General features: G+C 42.4%; 1 protein-coding gene across 1 annotated transcript in view; it reads left to right on the forward strand.

Moving 5' to 3' along the window:
* LOC106588242 (putative ATP-dependent RNA helicase ddx6) overlaps positions 1-19509 on the forward strand; it is a 77248-nt gene that overhangs the window by 5372 nt on the left and 52367 nt on the right. The window contains exons 6-9 of the mRNA XM_014177060.3: positions 1070-1216; positions 5448-5542; positions 5871-5993; positions 14259-14387. Coding sequence (XP_014032535.1) covers positions 1070-1216; positions 5448-5542; positions 5871-5993; positions 14259-14387 — 494 coding nt within the window. The remainder of the gene's footprint in view (positions 1-1069; positions 1217-5447; positions 5543-5870; positions 5994-14258; positions 14388-19509) is intronic.

Consider the following 19509-nt stretch of genomic DNA (forward strand, 5'->3'; position numbering starts at 1 on the left):
AACATTGAGGCTGGCCAAGTAGGCTACTTTGTGTTTTTGATCATAATTTAGGCCTACCAGAATGGTCTACCATCAAAAACAATGGAGAAAATGCATCCCATAACATTTTAACATGGAAATAACTGTTCTATCATTCAGCCTACATTAGCAGCAAATGTGTGGTGTTCAATGTTGGCCTACATTCTATGAGACTTTGGTTAAAAAAAATAAAAAATGCCACGGCTTGACATTAACCTGTTTTTCCACTTGTCCTTCAGACAATGTGACTGAAAATGTTGTTTGATTCAGGAAACCACTTTACAAAATGAAATGCATTATTTTTCCCATACCATTATTACAGAGAATCAGACAAATTATGCTACCATCTGCCTATTGGCTACTTACCTTATTCAAGCCTGTCTGAAAATACAGCACTGCCCCTTTAAGACAAAAAAGCTCTTTACCTGCCTCACTTTTCAAAGATGTCTAGAAATGTACATGTTTTGTGCTCTTGTAGGAAGCCATCACTCCCCTATTGTTGACTACAAATATCTGTAACTGGGCTAATAACTAACTAATAGATAATATTAACAAAATGTGTACACGTGGCCACATCTCAAAACAAGCACATCCATTCACGACTGCTCATGCTGTAAACAGTTCAAGGTAAATGGCAGAGATCCATATATGGCAATGGTCTATTTGCATATAGGCCTAGTGCAGCTCTGATGGTTATACCGCACCGGTCTGTGTAGAGTACAGCCTGAGTCTGTCAATGCAATAAAATCATACTCCGATGCGTTCTGCCTACATCAAAATGTCTTGCCTAGTTAGTTTTGCATGTTTGGTATTGCATAGTTCATTTTGTTTTGGTATGTTGATAGTGTTAATGGGGAAAAGTCTAGAAAGTTGAGTGAAGTTCAGTCTGGTGCTTAGAGGGAACATTGACTGGACAGTTTAACTCACACAGTCAAGTCAAAGGGTTGCAGAATGTGACTAAATGGTCGCTGTCTGAAGCCATACTCCTACTACTCTGTCAAACCACATTGTCTTACACTTGACCTATCTATACCTCTCCCCCTCTCCCAAGCCATTGTGATGGTGCCCACTCGTGAGCTGGCCCTGCAGGTTAGCCAGATCAGTATCCAGATCAGTAAGCACCTGGGCGGCGTGAAGGTCATGGCCACCACGGGCGGCACCAACCTGCGAGATGACATCATGCGCCTGGACGAGACTGGTAATTACCCAACAGCAGCATCACATTCAGTTACTAATGCCAACAATGGAACCTTGCGATAAATACAGTGCATTTGGAAAGTATTCAGACCCCTTGACATTTTCCACGTTTTGTTACGTTACAGCGTTAATCTACACACAGTACTCCACAATGACAAAGCCAAAATAGGTTTTTAGAAATGTTTGTGTGTGTGTGTGTATACTACCTTTCAAAAGTTGAGGTCACTTAGAAATGTCCTTGTTTTTGAAAGAGAAGTAAAAAAAATCCATTAAAATAACATTAAATTGATCAGAAGTACAGTGTAGACACTTAATGTTGTAAATGACTAATGTAAATTGAAACAATTTTTTTTTGTTTTTTTTTTAATATATATTTTTTTTAATGGAATATCTAAACTCAGCAAAAAAAGAAAAGTCATTTCTGTCAACTGTGTTTATTTTCAGCAAACTTAACATGTGTAAATATTTGTATGAACTTAAGATTCAACAACTGAGACAAAGACTGAACAAGTTCCACAGACGTGTGACTAACAAATGGAATAATGTTGTTCTGAATAATGTGGGGTCAAAATCAAAAGTAACAGCCAGTATCTTAGTGTGGCCACCAGCTGCATTAAGTACTGCAGTGCATCTCCTCCTCATGGACTGCACCAGATTTGCCAGGTCTTGCTGTGAGATGTTGCCCCACTCTTCCACCAAGGCACCTGCAAGTTCCCGGACATTTCTGGGGGCAATGGCCCTAGCCCTCACCCTCCGACGATGCAATGACGACAAGCTCAGTCCGATGATGCTGTGACACACCGCCCCAGACCATGACGGACCCTCCACCTCCAAATCGATCCCGCTCCAGAGTACAGGCCTTGGTGTAGTGCTCATTCCTTCGACGATAAACGCAAATCTGACCATCACCCCTGGTGAGACAAAACCGCGACTCGTCAGTGAAGAGCACTTTTTGCCAGTCCTGTCTGGTCCGGCGACGGTGGGTTTGTGCCAATAGGCGACGTTGTTGCCGGTGATGTCTGGACCAGCCTTACAACAGGCCAGCAAGCCATCAGTCCAGCCTCTCTCAGCCTATTGCGGACAGTCTGAGTACTGATGGACGGATTGTGCGTTCCTGGTGTAACTCGGGCAGTTGTTGTTGCCATCCTGTACCTGTCTCGCAAGTGTGATGTTCGGATGTACCGATCCTGTACAGGTGTTACACGTGGTCTGCCACTGCAAGGATGATCAGCTGTCCATCCTGTCTCCCTGTAGCGCTGTCTTAGGCGTCTCATAGTACGGACCTTGTCATTTTTTGCCCTGGCCACATCTGCAGTCCTCATGCCTCCTTGCAGCATGGCTAAGGCACGTTCACGCAGATGAGCAGGGACCCTGGGCATCTTTCTTTTGGTGTTATTCAGAGTCAGTAGAAAGGCCTCTTTAGTGTCCTAAGTTCATAACTGAACACAGGAGTGGTGGTTGCCAATGTAGATATTCCATTAAAAATCACCCTTTTCCAGCTACTATAGTCCTTTACAACATTAACAATGTCTACACTGTATTTCTGATCAATTTGCTATTATTTTAATGGACAAAAAATTTGCTTTTCTTTAAAAAAAAACAAGGACATTTCTAAGTGACCCCAAACAATTGAACAGTTGTTTGTGTAAGATAAGTGTTCAGACCCTTTGCTATGAGGCTAAAAATTGAGCTCACGTGCATCCTCTTTCCATTGATCATCCTTGATGTTTCTACCACTTGATAGGAGTCCACCTGTGGTAAAATCATTTTATTGGACATTATTTGAAAAGACACACACCTGTCTATAGAAGGTCCCACAGTTGACCGTGCATGTCAGCAAAAACTTATCCATAAGGTTGAAGGAATTATCCGTAGAGCTCCGAGGCATTGATCTGGGTAAAGGTACCAAAACATTTTGAATGGAGCATAGTACAGAGATCCTTGCTGAAAAGCTGCTCCAGAGCACTCAGGGCCTCGGACTGGGGCGAAGGTTCACCTTCCAACAGGACAACGACCCTAAGCACAAAGCCAAGACAACGCACGAGTGCCTTCGGGACAAGTCTCAATGTCCTTGAGTGGCCCAGCCAGAGCCCGTACTTGGACCAGATCGAACATCTCTGGAGAGACCTAAAAATAGCTGTGCAGCGACGTTCCTTTTCCAACCTAACAGAGCTTGAGAGGATTTGCAGAGAAAAATGGGAGAAATTCCCCAAATACAGGTGTGCTAAGCTTGTAGCATCATACCCAAGAAGACTCAACGCTGTAATCGCTGGCAAAGGTGCTTCAACAAAGTACTGAGTAAAAGGTCTGAATACTTATGTAAATGGAATATTTCATTATTTTAATTTTTTTTATACATTTGCAAACATTTCTTCACCTGTTTTTGCTTTGTCATTATGGGATATTGTGTAGAGGTTGATTGGGGGGGGAAATGGAATCAATTTTAGAATAAGGCTGTAACACAATTTGGGAAAAGTGTCTGAGTACTTACGAATGCGCTGTGTGTACAGTTGAAATCGGAAGTTAACATGCACTTAGGTTGGAGTCATTAAATCTAGTTTTTCAACCACTCCACAAATTTCTTGTTAACAAACTATAGTTTTGGCAAGTCGGTTAGGACATCTTCTTTGTGCATGACACAAGTAATTTTTCCAACAATTGTTTACCGACAGATTATTACTTATAATTCACTGTATCACAATTCCAGTGGGTCAGAAGTTTACATACACTAAGTTGGCTGTGCCTTTTAAACAGCTTGGAAAATTCCAGAAAATAATGTCATGGCTTCAGAAGCTTGGAGGTGTACCTGTGGAGGTATTTCAAGGCCTACCTACAAACTCAGTGCCTCTTTGCTTGATATCATGGGAAAATCAAAAGAAATCAGCCAAGACCTCAAATCTTTTTTTTACACCTCCACAAGTCTGGTTCATCCTTGGGAGCAATTTCCAAATGCCTGAAGGTACCACGTTCATCTGTACAAACAATAGTACGCAAGTATAAACACCATGGGACCACGCAGCCGTCATACCGCTCAGGAAGGAGACGCTTTCTGTCTCCTCGAGATGAACGTACTTTGGTGCGAAAAGTGCAAATCAATCCCAGAACAACAGCAAAGGACTTTGTGTAGATGCTGGAGGAAACGGGTAACAAAGTATCTAGATCCACAGTAAAACAAGTCCTATATCAACATAACCTGAAAGGTCGCTCAGCAAGGAAGAAGCCACTGCTCCAAAGCCTCCATTTAAAAAAGCCAGACTACGGTTTGCAACTACATGGGGACAAAGATCGTACTTTTTGGAGAAATGTCCTCTGGTCGGATGAATCAAAAATAGAACTGTTTGGCCATAATGACCATCATTATGTTTGATGGAAAAATGGGACCCTTGAAGGAAAAAGGGGGAGGCTTGCAAGCTGAAGAACACCATCCCAACCGTGAAGCACAGGGGTGGCAGCATCATGTTGTGGGGGTGCTTTGTTGCAGGAGGGACTGGTGTACTTCACAAAATAGCATCATGAGGAGGAAAATGATGTGGACATATTGAAGTAACATCTCAAGACATCAGTCAGGAAGTTAAAGCTTCGTCGTAAATGAGTCTTCCAAAGTTGTGGCTTAAGGACAACAAAGTCAAGGTATTGGAGTGGCCATCATAAAGCCCTGACATCAATCCTATAGAGAATCTGTGTGCAGAACTGAAACAGCATGTGCAAGCAAGGAGGCCTACAAACCTGACTCAGTTACACCAGCTCTGTCAGGAGGAATGGGCCAAAATTCACCCAACTTATTGTGGGAAACTTGTGGAAGGCTCCCCAAAATGTTTGACCCATGTTAAACAATTTGAAGGCAATGCTACCAAATACAAATTGAATGTATGTAAACTTCTGACCCACTGGGAATGTGATGAAAGAAATAAAAGTTGAAAGAAATAATTCTCTACTATTATGCTGACATTTCACATTCCTAAAATAAAGTGGTGATCCTAACTGACCTAAGAAGGGGAATTTTTACTAGGATTAAATGTCAGGAATTGTGAAAAATGTATTTAAACTTCCAACTTCAACTGTATATAGCGTAGGTGCGTATTTGAATGATTTATTTGATTCTCATTTTTGCTCGTCTTCATCAAGGGTGTGAATCATTTCGGACCACACTGTACACTACAAACAATTCACAAAACCTCAAGGCTGTACACAATGCCACATCTGTAATGGTGGTGTTTCTGATTCTTTCTCAGTGCATGTGGTCATAGCCACACCCGGCAGGATCCTAGACTTGATAAAGAAGGGCGTGGCCAAAGTGGATAGAGTCCAAATGATGGTGATGGATGAGGTTAGTGTGTAAATACATGTGGTACTTGAGTCCATCAACCCCTGACTGTAATCAACTACTGTAGATGACTCTAGCGAATCAGTCCTCTTGATCTATTTTGTTACGAGCCACTCACTATTCTTCATCAGGGCCTTCAAATCTCGTCTGGTTCATCAACCTACCAAAGAGGTTAAAGGCGCTACATGTAGCATTTCCCCGGCAACCAGCACCAAATGTCAATTTCATACCAGTAGTAGCAAATTTAATAGAAATACACGATTAAAACACTTTTTTTTTTGAGTATTGTGTGACTCTGCTAATGCTCCATTTGAATGTTTTCTCTTCTCAGGCGGACAAGCTGCTGTCTCAGGACTTTGTAGTGCTTATCGAGGATATCATCAGCTTCCTGGCCAAGGGCCGTCAGATCCTACTCTACTCTGCCACCTTCCCCATCAGCGTGCAGAAGTTCATGGTGAGTAGTGCCACATGTTGGCAGCCATGTGGTATCACCAACAGGCCGTTCTGTTCTGCTATTCCGTAACGATAAAATATACGTTATTGTCCATTTGCATGAAAAATGCTGCTATTCTTGCTGAACAGTGTTACCCTTGATCTCCTTCCGGAGAGCAGCAGCTCAAAACATTGGGCAAGATTGTGTGTGGGGTCATCTGATGCGCTTGGCCTTCTCCCTTGCCCATTTATCAGAGGCCCTGAAGCTCCCTGCACTGCAGCCCACAGAACTTCGACCCCAGGTTCACAGTCTGCTTGAGGTTACCCTTATTAGCCACTGACAGCCCACCGTACCAGGCCAGGAAACTGAAAGTCAGCACACTCTCTAAATGGCAGGTGTAGTACATTAAACACAAACATAAATGCCAAATCCATTCGAAGAGTTAGTCAGTCACATTTGTTTTTTTTTTGTCCTCCAGCCACTCTAAAATAACACCAAGAAAAAGGATGATTCTTTAAAGTTCCTAAAACAATAAATGTATTACTAGTAAGAAGTAGTATATTGTTTAATTTAATTTATTGTGACCCGAGTCTTTAAATCAAAATATGACAGATGAGACAAATGTTCACCTGCCCCTTTAAATACGGGAGGTTCGCGATTCAAGTCATGTTTGTGCCTGTGAGATTGATCCTGACAAGTAGAAGCGTTGTCATCTCTTCCCCAGCAGTTGAAACTCAAGCATAGAAAACAACCTAGCTTGTGAACAAAATAGTGCTTTGATTTAATTTACCAGTTATGAAACAAAATGGTGGAAATACTTTAAACTGCTACTGTAGCATTTACAGTACCAGTCAAAAGTTTGGACACCTACTCAGTTTCTTTATTTTTTACTATTTTCTGCATTGTGAATAATAGTGAAGACATAACAACTATGAAATAACACACATGGAATCATGTAGTAACCAAAAAAGTGTTAACTTGTTATCGATAGGGGGCAGTATTTTCACGTCCGAAAAAATAAATAAAATAAATAAAAAGGTACCCGATTTAATCTAATTATTACTCCTGCCCAGAAACTAGAATATGCATATAATTATTAGCTTTGGATAGAAAACACTCCAAAGTTTCTAAAACTGTTTGAATGGTGTCTGTGAGTATAACAGAACTCATTTGGCAGGCAAAAACCTGAGAAGATTCCAAACAGGAAGTGCCCTATGACCATTTCTTGGCCTTCTACACTCTCTTTATTGAAAACTGAGGATCTCTGCTGTAACGTGACACTTCCTACGGCTCCCATAGGCTCTCAGAAGGCGCCAGAACGTTGAATGATGACTTTGCAGGCCATGGCTGAAAAACAGGAGCGCATTTGGATAGTGGTCGATCTGAGAACAATGAGACTGGGGGCGCGTGCACGAGACGACTCCATGTTTTTATTTTTTCGTCTTTGAACGAAAACAGGGTTTCCCGGTCGGAATATTATCGCTTTTTTACGAGAAAAATCGCATAAAAATTGATTTTAAACAGCGTTTGACATGCTTCGAAGTACGGTAATGGAATATTTTGAAATGTTTTGTCACGAAACGCGCCGGGCGCTTCACCCTTCTTTACCCTTCGGATAGTGTCTTGAACGCACGGACAAAACGCCGCTATTTGGATATAACTATGGATTATTTGGAACCAAACCAACATTTGTTATTGAAGTAGAAGTCCTGGGAGTGCATTCTGATGAAGAACAGCAAAGGTAATCCAATTTTTCTTATAGTAAATCTGAGTTTGGTGAGTACCAAACTTGGTGGGTGTCAAAATAGCTAGCCATGATGGCCAGGCTATCTACTCAGAATATTGCAAAATGTGCTTTCACCGAAAAGCTATTTTAAAAATCGGACATAGCGATTGCATAAAGGAGTTCTGTATCTATAATTCTTAAAATAATTATTTTTTGTGAACGTTTATCGTGAGTAATTTAGTAAATTCACCGGCAGTGTTCGGTGGGAATGCTAGTCACATGCTAGTCACATGCTAATGTAAAAAGCTGGTTTTTGATATAAATATGAACTTGATTGAACAAAACATGCATGTATTGTATAACATAATGTCCTAGGGTTGTCATCTGATGAAGATCATCAAAGGTTAGTGCTGCATTTAGCTGTGGTTTGGGTTTTTGTGACATTATATGCTAGCTTGAAAACTGGGTGTCTGATTATTTCTGGCTGGGTACTCTGCTGACATAATCTAATGTTTTGCTTTCGTTGTAAAGCCTTTTTGAAATCGGACAATGTGGTTAGATAAAGGAGAGTCTTGTCTTTAAAATGGTGTTAAATAGTCTTCACGCGCGCCCCCGTCTCATTGTTCTCTGATCGACCACTTACCAAATGCGCTACTGTTTTTCAGCCATGGCCTGCAAAGTCATCATTCAACGTTCTGCCACCTTCTGAGAGCCTATGGGAGCCGTAGGAAGTGTCACGTTACAGCAGAGATCCTCAGTTTTCAATAAAGAGAGTGTAGAAGGCCAAGAAATGGTCATAGGGCACTTCCTGTTTGGAATCTTCTCAGGTTTTTGCCTGCCAAATGAGTTCTGTTATACTCACAGACACCATTCAAACAGTTTTAGAAACTTTAGGGTGTTTTCTATCCAAATCAAACAATTATATGCATATTCTAGTTTCTGGGCAGGAGTAATAACCAGATTAAATCGGGTACGTTTTTTATCCGGCCGTGCAAATACTGCCCCCTACCCTAGAGAGGTTAACTTCTGACTTCAACTGTATCTCCCGCTAATTCCACGATCTACCCGCAGGTGGCGGGTGTTAATTTCAGGACCTGGTTTCAGTTCACATTTAAATAAATTCATTAGGTCATAATCTATGGACTAAACATGACTGGGAATACAGATATGCATCTGTTGGTCACAAATACTTTTAAGATTTTTTTTTTATGTAGGGGCGTGGATCAGAACCAATGGCTGTGCAAAATTGCAGGACATTGGCGTGAACTGGAACACTCTGTCATACACGTCGATCCAGAGCATCCCAAACATACTCAATGGGTGACATGTCTGGTGAGTATGCTGGCCATGGAAGAACTGGGACATTTTCAGTTTACAGCCATACAAGCCATGTACACAATTCCTGGAAGTCTGACTTGTGACATGCGCAAACATGAGGTGATGGTGGCGGATGAATGGCACAATGGGCCTCAGGATCCCGTCACGGTATCTCTGCGTTAAAATTGCCATCGATAAAATGCAATTGTGTTTGTTGTCCGTAGCTTATGCCTGCCCATACCATAACCCCACCGCCACCATGGGGCACTCTGTTCACAACGTTGACACCAGCAAACTGCTCACCCACACAACACCATACATGCTATCTGCCAACCGCCATGTACAATTGATACCGGGACTTATCTGTGAAGAGCACACTACTCCAGCTGCCAGTGGTCATCGAAGGTGAACATTTGCCCTCTGAAGTTGGTTAAGATTCCGAACTGCAGTCAGGTCAAGACCCTGGTGAGGACAACGAGCATGCAGTTGAGCTTCCCTGAGATCGTTTCTGACAGTTTGTCCAGAAATTCTTTGGTTGTGCAAACACACAGTTTCATCAACTGAGATCAGCCACCCAGACAGAGTACCTTGCAAGTAAAGAAGCCAGATGTGGAGGTCCTGGGCTGGTGTGGTTGCACATAGTCAGAGGTTGTGAGGCCGGTTGGACGTACTGCGACATTCTCTAAAATGACGTTTGAGTCGCTTATGGTAGAGAAATTAACATTCAATTCTCTGGCCACAGCTTTTTTGGACTTTCTTGCAGTCATCCTGCCAAGTGCACGCTCCCTTAACTTGAGACATCTGTGACATGGTGTTGTGTGACAACTGTACATTGTAGAGTGGCCTTTTATTGTACCCAGCACAAGGTGCACCTATGGAATGCTCATGCTGTTTAATCAGCTTCTTGATATGCCACACCTGTCAGGTGGATTGATTTATCTTGGCAATGGAGAAATGCTCACTAACAGGATTGTAAACAAATTTGTGAACAACATTTGAATGAAATAAGCTGTTGGTGCATATGGAACATTTCTGGTATCTAATTTCAGCTTCTGAAATGTATATATTTTTTTACCTTTTATTTAACTAGGCAAGTCAGTTAAGAACAAATTGTTATTTACAATGACTGCCTACACTGGCCAAACCCGGACGACGCTGGGTCAATTGTGCGCCGCCCTATGGGACTCCCAATCACGGCCGGTTGTGATACAGCCTGGAATCGAACCAGGGTGGGTAGTGACTCCTCTACCATTGAGATGCAGTGCCTTACCCCGCTGTGCCACTCGAGAGCCCAAAACATGGGACCAACACTTGACATGTTGCGTTTTATATTTTTGTTCAGTGTACATTTACATACATTTACATTTTAGCAGACGCTCTTATCCAGAGCGACTTACAGTAGTGAATACATACATTTCATTTTTTTTTTTTTGTACTGGCCCCCCGTGGGAATCGAACCCACAACCCTGGCGTTGCACATACCATGCTCGCATTGCAAACACCACGCTCTACCAATTGAGCCACAGGGAGTTGGAGAGTATTGTGGTGTTGACATTCAGTTATTGGTATTCTTTTATTGATGTTCTGAGTGTTTGCATTAAGAGTGTGTTGTCCATGTAGTCCAACGTCAGGACTGCATCCTCCACTGTTCTTCCTGTATGCAAACTGCATTGGGCCAAGAGCTCCATCCACATGAGACCTGAAACTTGAATATCAAGCGCTCAAGGCACTTCACAACGACTGACTTTGACACCACAGGATGATAGTCATTCAGCTCTGCTGGATTGTTCATTGGAACTGGTCGGATTTCAGGTCTTCCAATGAGGGAACCATGTGTTCTGAGAAGGCGCTGTTAACACTAGAACCGGCATAGGCCAACAGCCACTGTTAGATTTTGTAAAAAAAAATAGATACAAACATTTTAGGAAAAGTTTGTTTATTTTACACTACTCATTTGTCAGAATTTTTAAATCACAAACATAAGTGTTTAGAGCCTTTTTACCTTTAAAAAAAATAAAAGTTGCTTTTTTTTGAAAACCTATTCCCAACTTAACCTGCCAAAACAATGTGCTGTAGGATGTTGGTACCCAGCCAGGCGCTAATATGTCTCTCTCTTCACTGAATGAATGATGAATGGGCAACAATTGTGTACCTTACTTCACAATTGAACTTTGACTATGCAGGTTGATGCCATTGTCATTTACGTTTTACTTTGTAAAAATAAGCTATTACAGAATGTTTTATTTACTGTAAACAAAAACATGTTAGGTGTTGCAGTAGGCTTTTAGAATAATGCAAAACATATCCTTGACTATACAATTTTGTGAGTTGGAAACAAATGATGCCATTCAACCTGCAAAGCTGGCCCATCAACTACACCTAAACTCATTTCACACTCGAGTTAGACAAGATTGACAATTTAATCTGACAATATTAGGCCTATCAGTTGTCAAATTGTACATGAAGAGATGGGCGCAGCTTGTAATTTACAGATGCAGTGAAAGGAGTATCACTTCAGAGTCATATGCAGGTAAAATATTTTGACTTCTATATAATGAGTCGGAGGATCGGATATTGAGCTTGAAATCGACGTTGCTGATGAAGTGTTCATCTGACTCTGATGTTGACTTCGAGCCTCCACCTCTGATGCCTGAGCTTTGCTGCAGAAAAACCAGAACAGAGCCATATAAGGTCTATATACGGTCCCACAGTTGACAGTGCATGTCAGTTCAAAAACCAAGCCATGAGGTCGAAAAAAATGTCCGTAGAGCTCCGAGACAGGATTGTGTCAAGGCACAGATCTGGGGAAAGGTACCAAAACATTTCTGCAGCATTAAAGGTCCCCAAGAACACAGTGGCCTCCATCATTCTTAAATGGAAGAAGTTTGGAACCACCAAGACTCTTCCTAGAACTGGCCGCCTGGCCAAACTGAGCAATCGGGAGAGAAGGGCCTTGGTCAGGCAGGTGACCATGAACCTTATGGTCACTCTGGCATAGCTCCAGAGTTCCTCTCTGGAGATGGCAGAACCTTCCAGAAGGACAACTTTAGCATTCCAGCAATCAGGCCTTCATGGTAGTGGCCAGATGGAAGCCACTCCCCATTTTAAAAGGCACATGACAGCCTGCTTGGAGTTTGCCAAAAGGCACCTAAAGGACTCAGACCATGAGAAACAAGATTTTCTGGTCTGATGAAACTGAGATTAAACTCCTTGGTCTGAATGCCAGAAGTCACGTCTGGAGGAATCCAGGCACTGCTCATCACATGGCCAATACCGTCACTACGGTTAAGCACGGTGGTGGCATCATGCTGTGGGGATGCTTTTCAGCGGCAGGGACTGGGAAACTAGTCCGGATCGAGTTAAAGATGAACAGAGAAAAGCACAGAGGTGAAAACCTGCTCCAGACTGGGGCAATGGTTCACCTTCCAACAGGACAATGACCCTATGTACATAGCCAAAACAACGCAGGAGTGGCTTTGTGACAAGTCTCAATGTCCTTGAGTGACCCGGACTTGAACCCGATCGAACATCTCTGGAGAGACCTGAAAATAGCTGTGCAGCGACGCTCCCCATCCAACCTAACAGAGCTTGAGAAGATCTGCGGGGAAGAATGGGAGAAGCTCCCCAAATATAGGTGTGCCAAGCTTGTATTGTCCTACCCAATTAGACTCGGCTGTATTCACTGCCAAAGTTGCTTCAACAAAATGAATACTTAATTAAATGTAATTTCAGTTTTAATACATTTGCAAAAAATTCTTGTCCTGTTTTTGTTTGATTATGTGGTATTGTGTGTAGATTGATAGAATAAAACACAAATTAATACATTTTAAAATAAGGCTGTAACGTAGCACAATGTGGGGGGAAAAAATCAAGGGGTCTGAATACTTTCCGAATGCGCTGTATGGGGTGGACTTTTTCCGAGAGACCATGCCACTCAAACGCTTCAGAGAGATTCTGCCACACCTGCGGCAGCTGCTCACGAAATGAGGCCCGTGAAAACTGCAGTGCAACAGATTTTGTTTGTGGGACTTGCTCACACAGCCACGAAGCGGTGTGCTGACTGTGGGCCAGAAGCATAAAGAGAAGACATCGTTTCATGCTAAATGCATGCATATAAGGACACAAGACAGTTTCCAATACAATCAACAAATCATTGTTTTGTCATGAATATATTTCCACAAATGTATTTATGCAATTCATCCTTTACAATTGTTCATGCACTGGGGGTTTCGTTTAGGAATACGGCAAATCATTTCAACCGTGCATCTGGCTGGTTATATTATTAATCTTTTTAGTTTCAACTTTGTCGAAAGAAGCTATAACTGGACTTTTTATTAATTACTATAACTAATTACTACAAATAAAGTTGGTCAAATGGATTGCACTAATGTTTTCATTGCAAGGGAAATGAAAAATCAGCTATAGGCCTATGTTTTGTCAAGGATATGTTTTGCATAATTATACAATCTAAACAAATACATTACATTTTTGTTTATTTCCTCATTTATTCATGCAATTTATCCTTGACAATAGTTTACGCACTATTTATCAAGCGTTGGTGTTCATGTTTGCGCACCTTGCGAGTTGATATGTGTCTGATATATATGCTGAAGGGGACACATGGCAACGTTCTCTAGCAAGTACTTAAAGGCTGGAAGACCACGCGGTTGTAGTGTTAAAGAGAGCCCAGAAGATGTCTGCCAGCTCGTCTACGCATTCCTTCAGTAGCTGTCCTTTTGATTTTTGTCTGCTCCGGGTCGCTTTATTGGATATGATTCTCTTGAAGACTCGTCTCACCACCACCTCGGCGGTTTGCTCCATCCAAAGCCTGGTTGTTCCCTCAGGCTTTCTGTTACAGTGGAGAAGTCGTGATTATCAAAACGACAGTAAAAAGTTTTGAGTTCATTGACAAACTATTCCTCGTCCTTTTGTTTTTCCCTTGGGTTTTCTTCTTGACTTGCCCAATAAGGTTTGCCAGGCCTGCCTGAGATTCCCTGTGTGGAACATATTTTCCACTCTCTTTTTGTAGTTGTCCTTAGCTTGGGCTATGTGGTGTTTTACTGTCCGTTTCATCTTAAGTTGCTGCAAGGGTCTAGCCGTGTGTGTGCGCCCATGCACACGTGTAGTTATCCTAGCATTGATTTACTCAGGCACTTCAATAACCTTCTCTCCTCCTTTTTTCTCTTTTCTTGTCCCCCTTTCTGTCATCATTCTCTCCTCCCTTTCTGTTCCTTCTCCACCAGGCCAAGCACCTGCAGAAGCCCTATGAGATCAACCTGATGGAGGAGCTGACTCTGAAGGGCATCACCCAGTACTACGCCTACGTCACTGAGAGACAAAAAGTCCACTGTCTCAACACGCTCTTCTCGCGGGTAAGCCTTGAAAACGTTGAACACATACACACTCTTTTTTTATTTTTTATGTGAATGTACATGTAGTCTGGTATGTGGGCACAGATTAGTGTACCACAAAGCCTTTACAGGCAGCCTTTATTACCATCGGTAGTAATGAGTTCGACAAACATCTAAGGCCGTGGCTGCAGATCCGGACTTTTCCCATACCTTTTTTCCCCAGGACTAAAGGTCCCGAAGCTTCTGCATGTGTTCGGATCACATGCATTTTCTTTACCTCTACTTTACCCACACATTTTATGGTCTCCTTCACATTTCTCACTGTCAATCGTGAATGATAATTCTTCAAGTTTAACCAGTGAAAAGTCGTAGCATCTACATACCAACTAGGGCTGTAATGGTGACCGTATTACTGCCACGCCAGTGGACACGAGTCATGACCACAGTCAAATCCCATGTGACCCGTTTAGTCACGGTAACTAGGCTTCTCCAAAACTGCGCTCTCATGCCACTGATGGTCCTTAGTAGCCTACCGAACTTGCTATAACTGCCAGTCGCTAATGGCTTGTATGCAGCGCTCTATTGTCCATATAATCACTGAGACAATCAATTGCAATCCAAAGTCAAAGAAAACACTTAATGAGTGCTCATGTTGCGCAACATTTCTATAGGCTAGGCCTGCTATATTTATTTCTCAAATGTCCTAATATTAAGTGCTTTGCTTTATCACAGGGGTAGCCTACCTGCCTGGCATGAAAGTTACCCGTAGGAAAAGCATCCTTGATTCGCTATTTAAGTCCATATGGATGACGTGCTATTGTTCACCTGCCCCTGTTCCACCAGGTGCCTGATAATGGTCCATTCTAAATCAAAACTAATTTCACAGTTGTGGCCAAAAGTTTTGAGAAGGACACAAATATTAATTTTCAAAGTTTGCTGCTTCAGTGTCTTTAGATATTTTTGTCAGATGTTACTATGGAATATTGAAGTTTAATTACAAGCATTTCATAAGTGTCAAAGGCTTTTATTGACAATTACATGAAGTTGAAGCAAAGAGTCAATATCTGCAGTGTTGACCCTTCTTTTTCAAGACCTCTGCAATCTGCCCTGGCATGCTGTCAATTAACTTCTGGGCCACATCCTGACTGATGGCAGCCCATTCTTGCATAATCAATGCTTGGAGTTTGTCAGAATTAATGAGTTTTTGTTTGACCACCCACCTCTTGAGGATTGACCACAAGTTATCAATGGGATTAAGGTCTGGAGTTTCCTGGCCATGGACCCAAAATATCGATGTTTTGTTCCCTGAGCCACTTAGTTATCACTTTTTCCTTATGGTAAGGTGCTCCATCATGCTGGAAAAGGCATTGTTTGTCACCAAACTGTTCCTGGATGGTTGGGAGAAGTTGCTCTCGGAGGATGTGTTGGTACCGTTCTTTATTCATGGTTGTGTTCTTAGGCAAAATTGTGAGTGAGCCCACTCCTTTGGCTGAGAAGCAACCCCACGCATGAATGGTCTCAGGATGCTTTACTGTTGGCATGACACAGGACTGATGGTAGCGCTCACCTTGTCTTCTCCGGACAAGCTTTTTTCCGAATGCCCCAAACAATCGGAAAGGGGATTCATCAGAGAAAATGACTTTACCCCAGTCCTCAGGAGTCCAATCCCTGTACCTTTTGCAGAATATCAGTCTGTCCCTGATGTTTTTCTTGGAGAGAAGTGGCTTCTTTGCTGCCCTTCTTGACACCAGGCCATCCTCCAAAAGTCTTCGCCTCACTGTGTGCAGATGCACTCACACCTGCCTGCTGCCATTCCTGAGCACGCTCTGTACTGGTGGTTCCCCGATCCCGCAGCTGAATCAACTTTAGGAGACGGTCCTGGCGCTTGCTGGACTTTCTTGGGCGCCCTGAAGCCGCCTTCACAACAATGGAACCACTCTCCTTGAAGTTCTTGATGATCCGATAAATGGTTGATTTAGGTGCAATCTTACTGGCAGCAATATCCTTGTCTGTGAAGCCCTTTTTATGCAAAGCAATGATGACGGCACGTGTTTTCTTGCAGGTAACCATGGTTGACAGAGGAAGAACAATGATCCCAAGCACCACCCTCCTTTTGAAGCTTCCAGTCTGTTATTCGAACTCAATCAGCATGACAGAGTGAACACTCAAACCTGTGTTAACGAGAGAATCACTGACATGTCAGCTGGTCCTTTTGTGGCAGGGCTGAAATGCAGTGGAAATGTTTTTGGGCGATTCAGTTCATTTGCATGGCAAAGAGGGACTTTGCTATTAATTGCAATTCATCTGATCACTCTTCATAACATTATGGAGTATATGCAAATTGCCATCATACAAACTGAGGCAGCAGACTTTGATAATTCATATTTGTGTCATTCTCAACTTTTGGCCACGACGGTATATTTAAAGACAAGATTAAATTGACAATAGTGTGATGGGTGACAATGTTATCACTAGTGAATTATTTAATTTCATTTGTGAATGATTCCCAGTGTGCAGCCTCCTATGGCAAGAAACGGCACATACCTTTTTTTTTTTTTTTTACTTTTTCAAATCATAGTCGCACACATCATATAGCCTAGCCCATAGGCCTGTATGTTTTAATAAGGTTTATATCGCAACTAGAGTGGCAAAATGACTCCAAACAGCCTATAGATCTAGGACCCCTGGAACACGGTTGGAGAGCACATAGTGAAACTCAAACCTACTGACGACACAACTACTGACCACGTCCATAATGTAGGGCCCAAAGAACCTGCAACACTACTACTGACTAAAATTACTAAACCACTATTGATAACGACCACAAATATAACTATTGATAACGAGCACTGCTGACCAGAACTACACGACTACTGACCACATCTACTGATCCACACCGCTACTGAGCACAACCTCACAACTACTGAGCACAACCACACACCTACTGACCACCACACAACTACTGAACCACACAACTAATGACCACAACCACACAACTGACCACAGCTACTGAACACACAATCACTCAACTACTGACCACAATTACTACGGACCGACAACCACGCAACTACTGAACCAAAATCACTCAACTAATTGACCACAACCACACAACTACTGAATAAAACGAATGACTACAAGCACACAAGTACTGAACTACACAACTGCTGACCACTACTGACCAAAAATACTGACCACAAGACTACAACACTACTGACCACAGAACTATTGACCACAACTAACTGCTGACCACAACTAACTGCTGACCACAACTAACTGCTGACCACAACTAACTGCTGACCACAACTATTGACCACATAACTGCTGACCACTTAAATCAAATCAAATGTATTTATATAGCCCTTCTTACATCAGCTGATATCTCAAAGTGCTGTACAGAAACCCAGCCTAAAACCACAAACAGCAAGTAATGCAGGTGTAGAAGCACGGTGGCTAGGAAAAACTCCCTAGAAAGGCCAAAACCTAGGAAGAAACCTAGTGGAACCAGGCTATGAGGGGGGTGGCCAGTCCTCTTCTGGCTGTGCCGGGTGGAGATTATAACAGAACATGGCCAAGATGTTCAAATGTTCATAAATGACCAGCATGGTATAATAATAATAATAATAATAATAATAATAATAATAATAATAATCACAGTAGTTGTCGAGGGTGCAACAAGTCAGCACCTCAAGAGTAAATGTCAGTTGGCTTTTCATAGCTGCTCATTGAGAGTATCTCTACCGCTCCTGCTGTCTCTAGAGAGTTGAAAACAGCAGGTCTGGGACGGGTAGCACGTCCAGTGAACAGGTTAGGGTTCCATAGCCGCAGGCAGAACAGTTAAAACTGGAGCAGCAGCATGGCCAGGTGGACTGGGGACAGCAAGGAGTCATCATGCCAGGTTGTCCTGAGGCATGGTCCTAGGGCTCAGGTCCTCTGAGAGAGAGAGAGAAAGAAAGAGCGAATTAGAGAGAGCACAACTAATTGACCGCACAACTGCTGACCACAACTAATTGACCGCACAACTGCTGACCACAACTAATTGACCGCACAACTGCTGACCACAACTAATTGACCGCACAACTGCTGACCACAACTAATTGACCGCACAACTGCTGACCACAACTAATTGACCGCACAACTAATTGACCGCACAACTAATTGACCGCACAACTAATTGACCACACAACTAATTGACCGCACAACTAATTGACCACACAACTGCTGACCGCACAACTAATTGACCACACAACTGCTGACCGCACAACTAATTGACCACACAACTGCTGACCACACAACTGCTGACCACAACTAATTGACCACAAGAACACAACTACTGACCACAACTATTAACCACACAACTGGTGATACCACAGCTGAGCAGCTTACCGATCGGTGTAGCTGTACACAGCCCATCTGTAAATAGCCCATCCAACTACCTACCTCATCCCATATTGTTTTTATTTACTTTTTTGCTCTTTTGCACACCAGTATTTCTACTTGCATATCATCATCATCTGCACATCTATCACTCCAGTGTTCATTTTCTAAATTGTAATTACTTTGCTACTATGGCCAGTTTATTGCCTTGCCTTACTCCATTTGCACACACTGTATATAGATTTTTGTATTGTGTTATTGACTGTACTTTTGTTTATCCCATGTGTAATTCTGTTTTTTTTCTCGCGCTGCTTTGCTTTATCTTGGCCAGGTCGCAATTGTAAATGAGAACTTGTTCTCAACTGGCCTACCTGGTTAAATAAAGGTGAAATTAAAAATACATTAAAAAAAGCTCCTGACGCCACAGCTCCTGACCAACACAGCTCCTGACCATAACCACAACTACTGAACACACAATTACTGACCACGTCCATGCTGTAGGGCTAAAGAATCTGCAACACAATCACACAACTACTGATCACTACTAACTAAAGCTACTAAACCACAACAAAAATACTGACCACAGCTAATAACCAAATAACTACCAAAACTACTGAATACAACTACTGACCTTAACCACACATCTACTGACCAGAACCACACAACTACTGAAATGTACAACTACTAACCACACAACTACTGAAACGCACAACTATGACACGACTACTGACCACAACCACCCAACTACTGACCACAACTACTGACCACA

The sequence above is a fragment of the Salmo salar genome, chromosome 27, assembly GCF_965601325.2.
Source record: "Salmo salar chromosome 27, fSalSal1, whole genome shotgun sequence".
Classification (NCBI taxonomy): domain Eukaryota; kingdom Metazoa; phylum Chordata; class Actinopteri; order Salmoniformes; family Salmonidae; genus Salmo; species Salmo salar.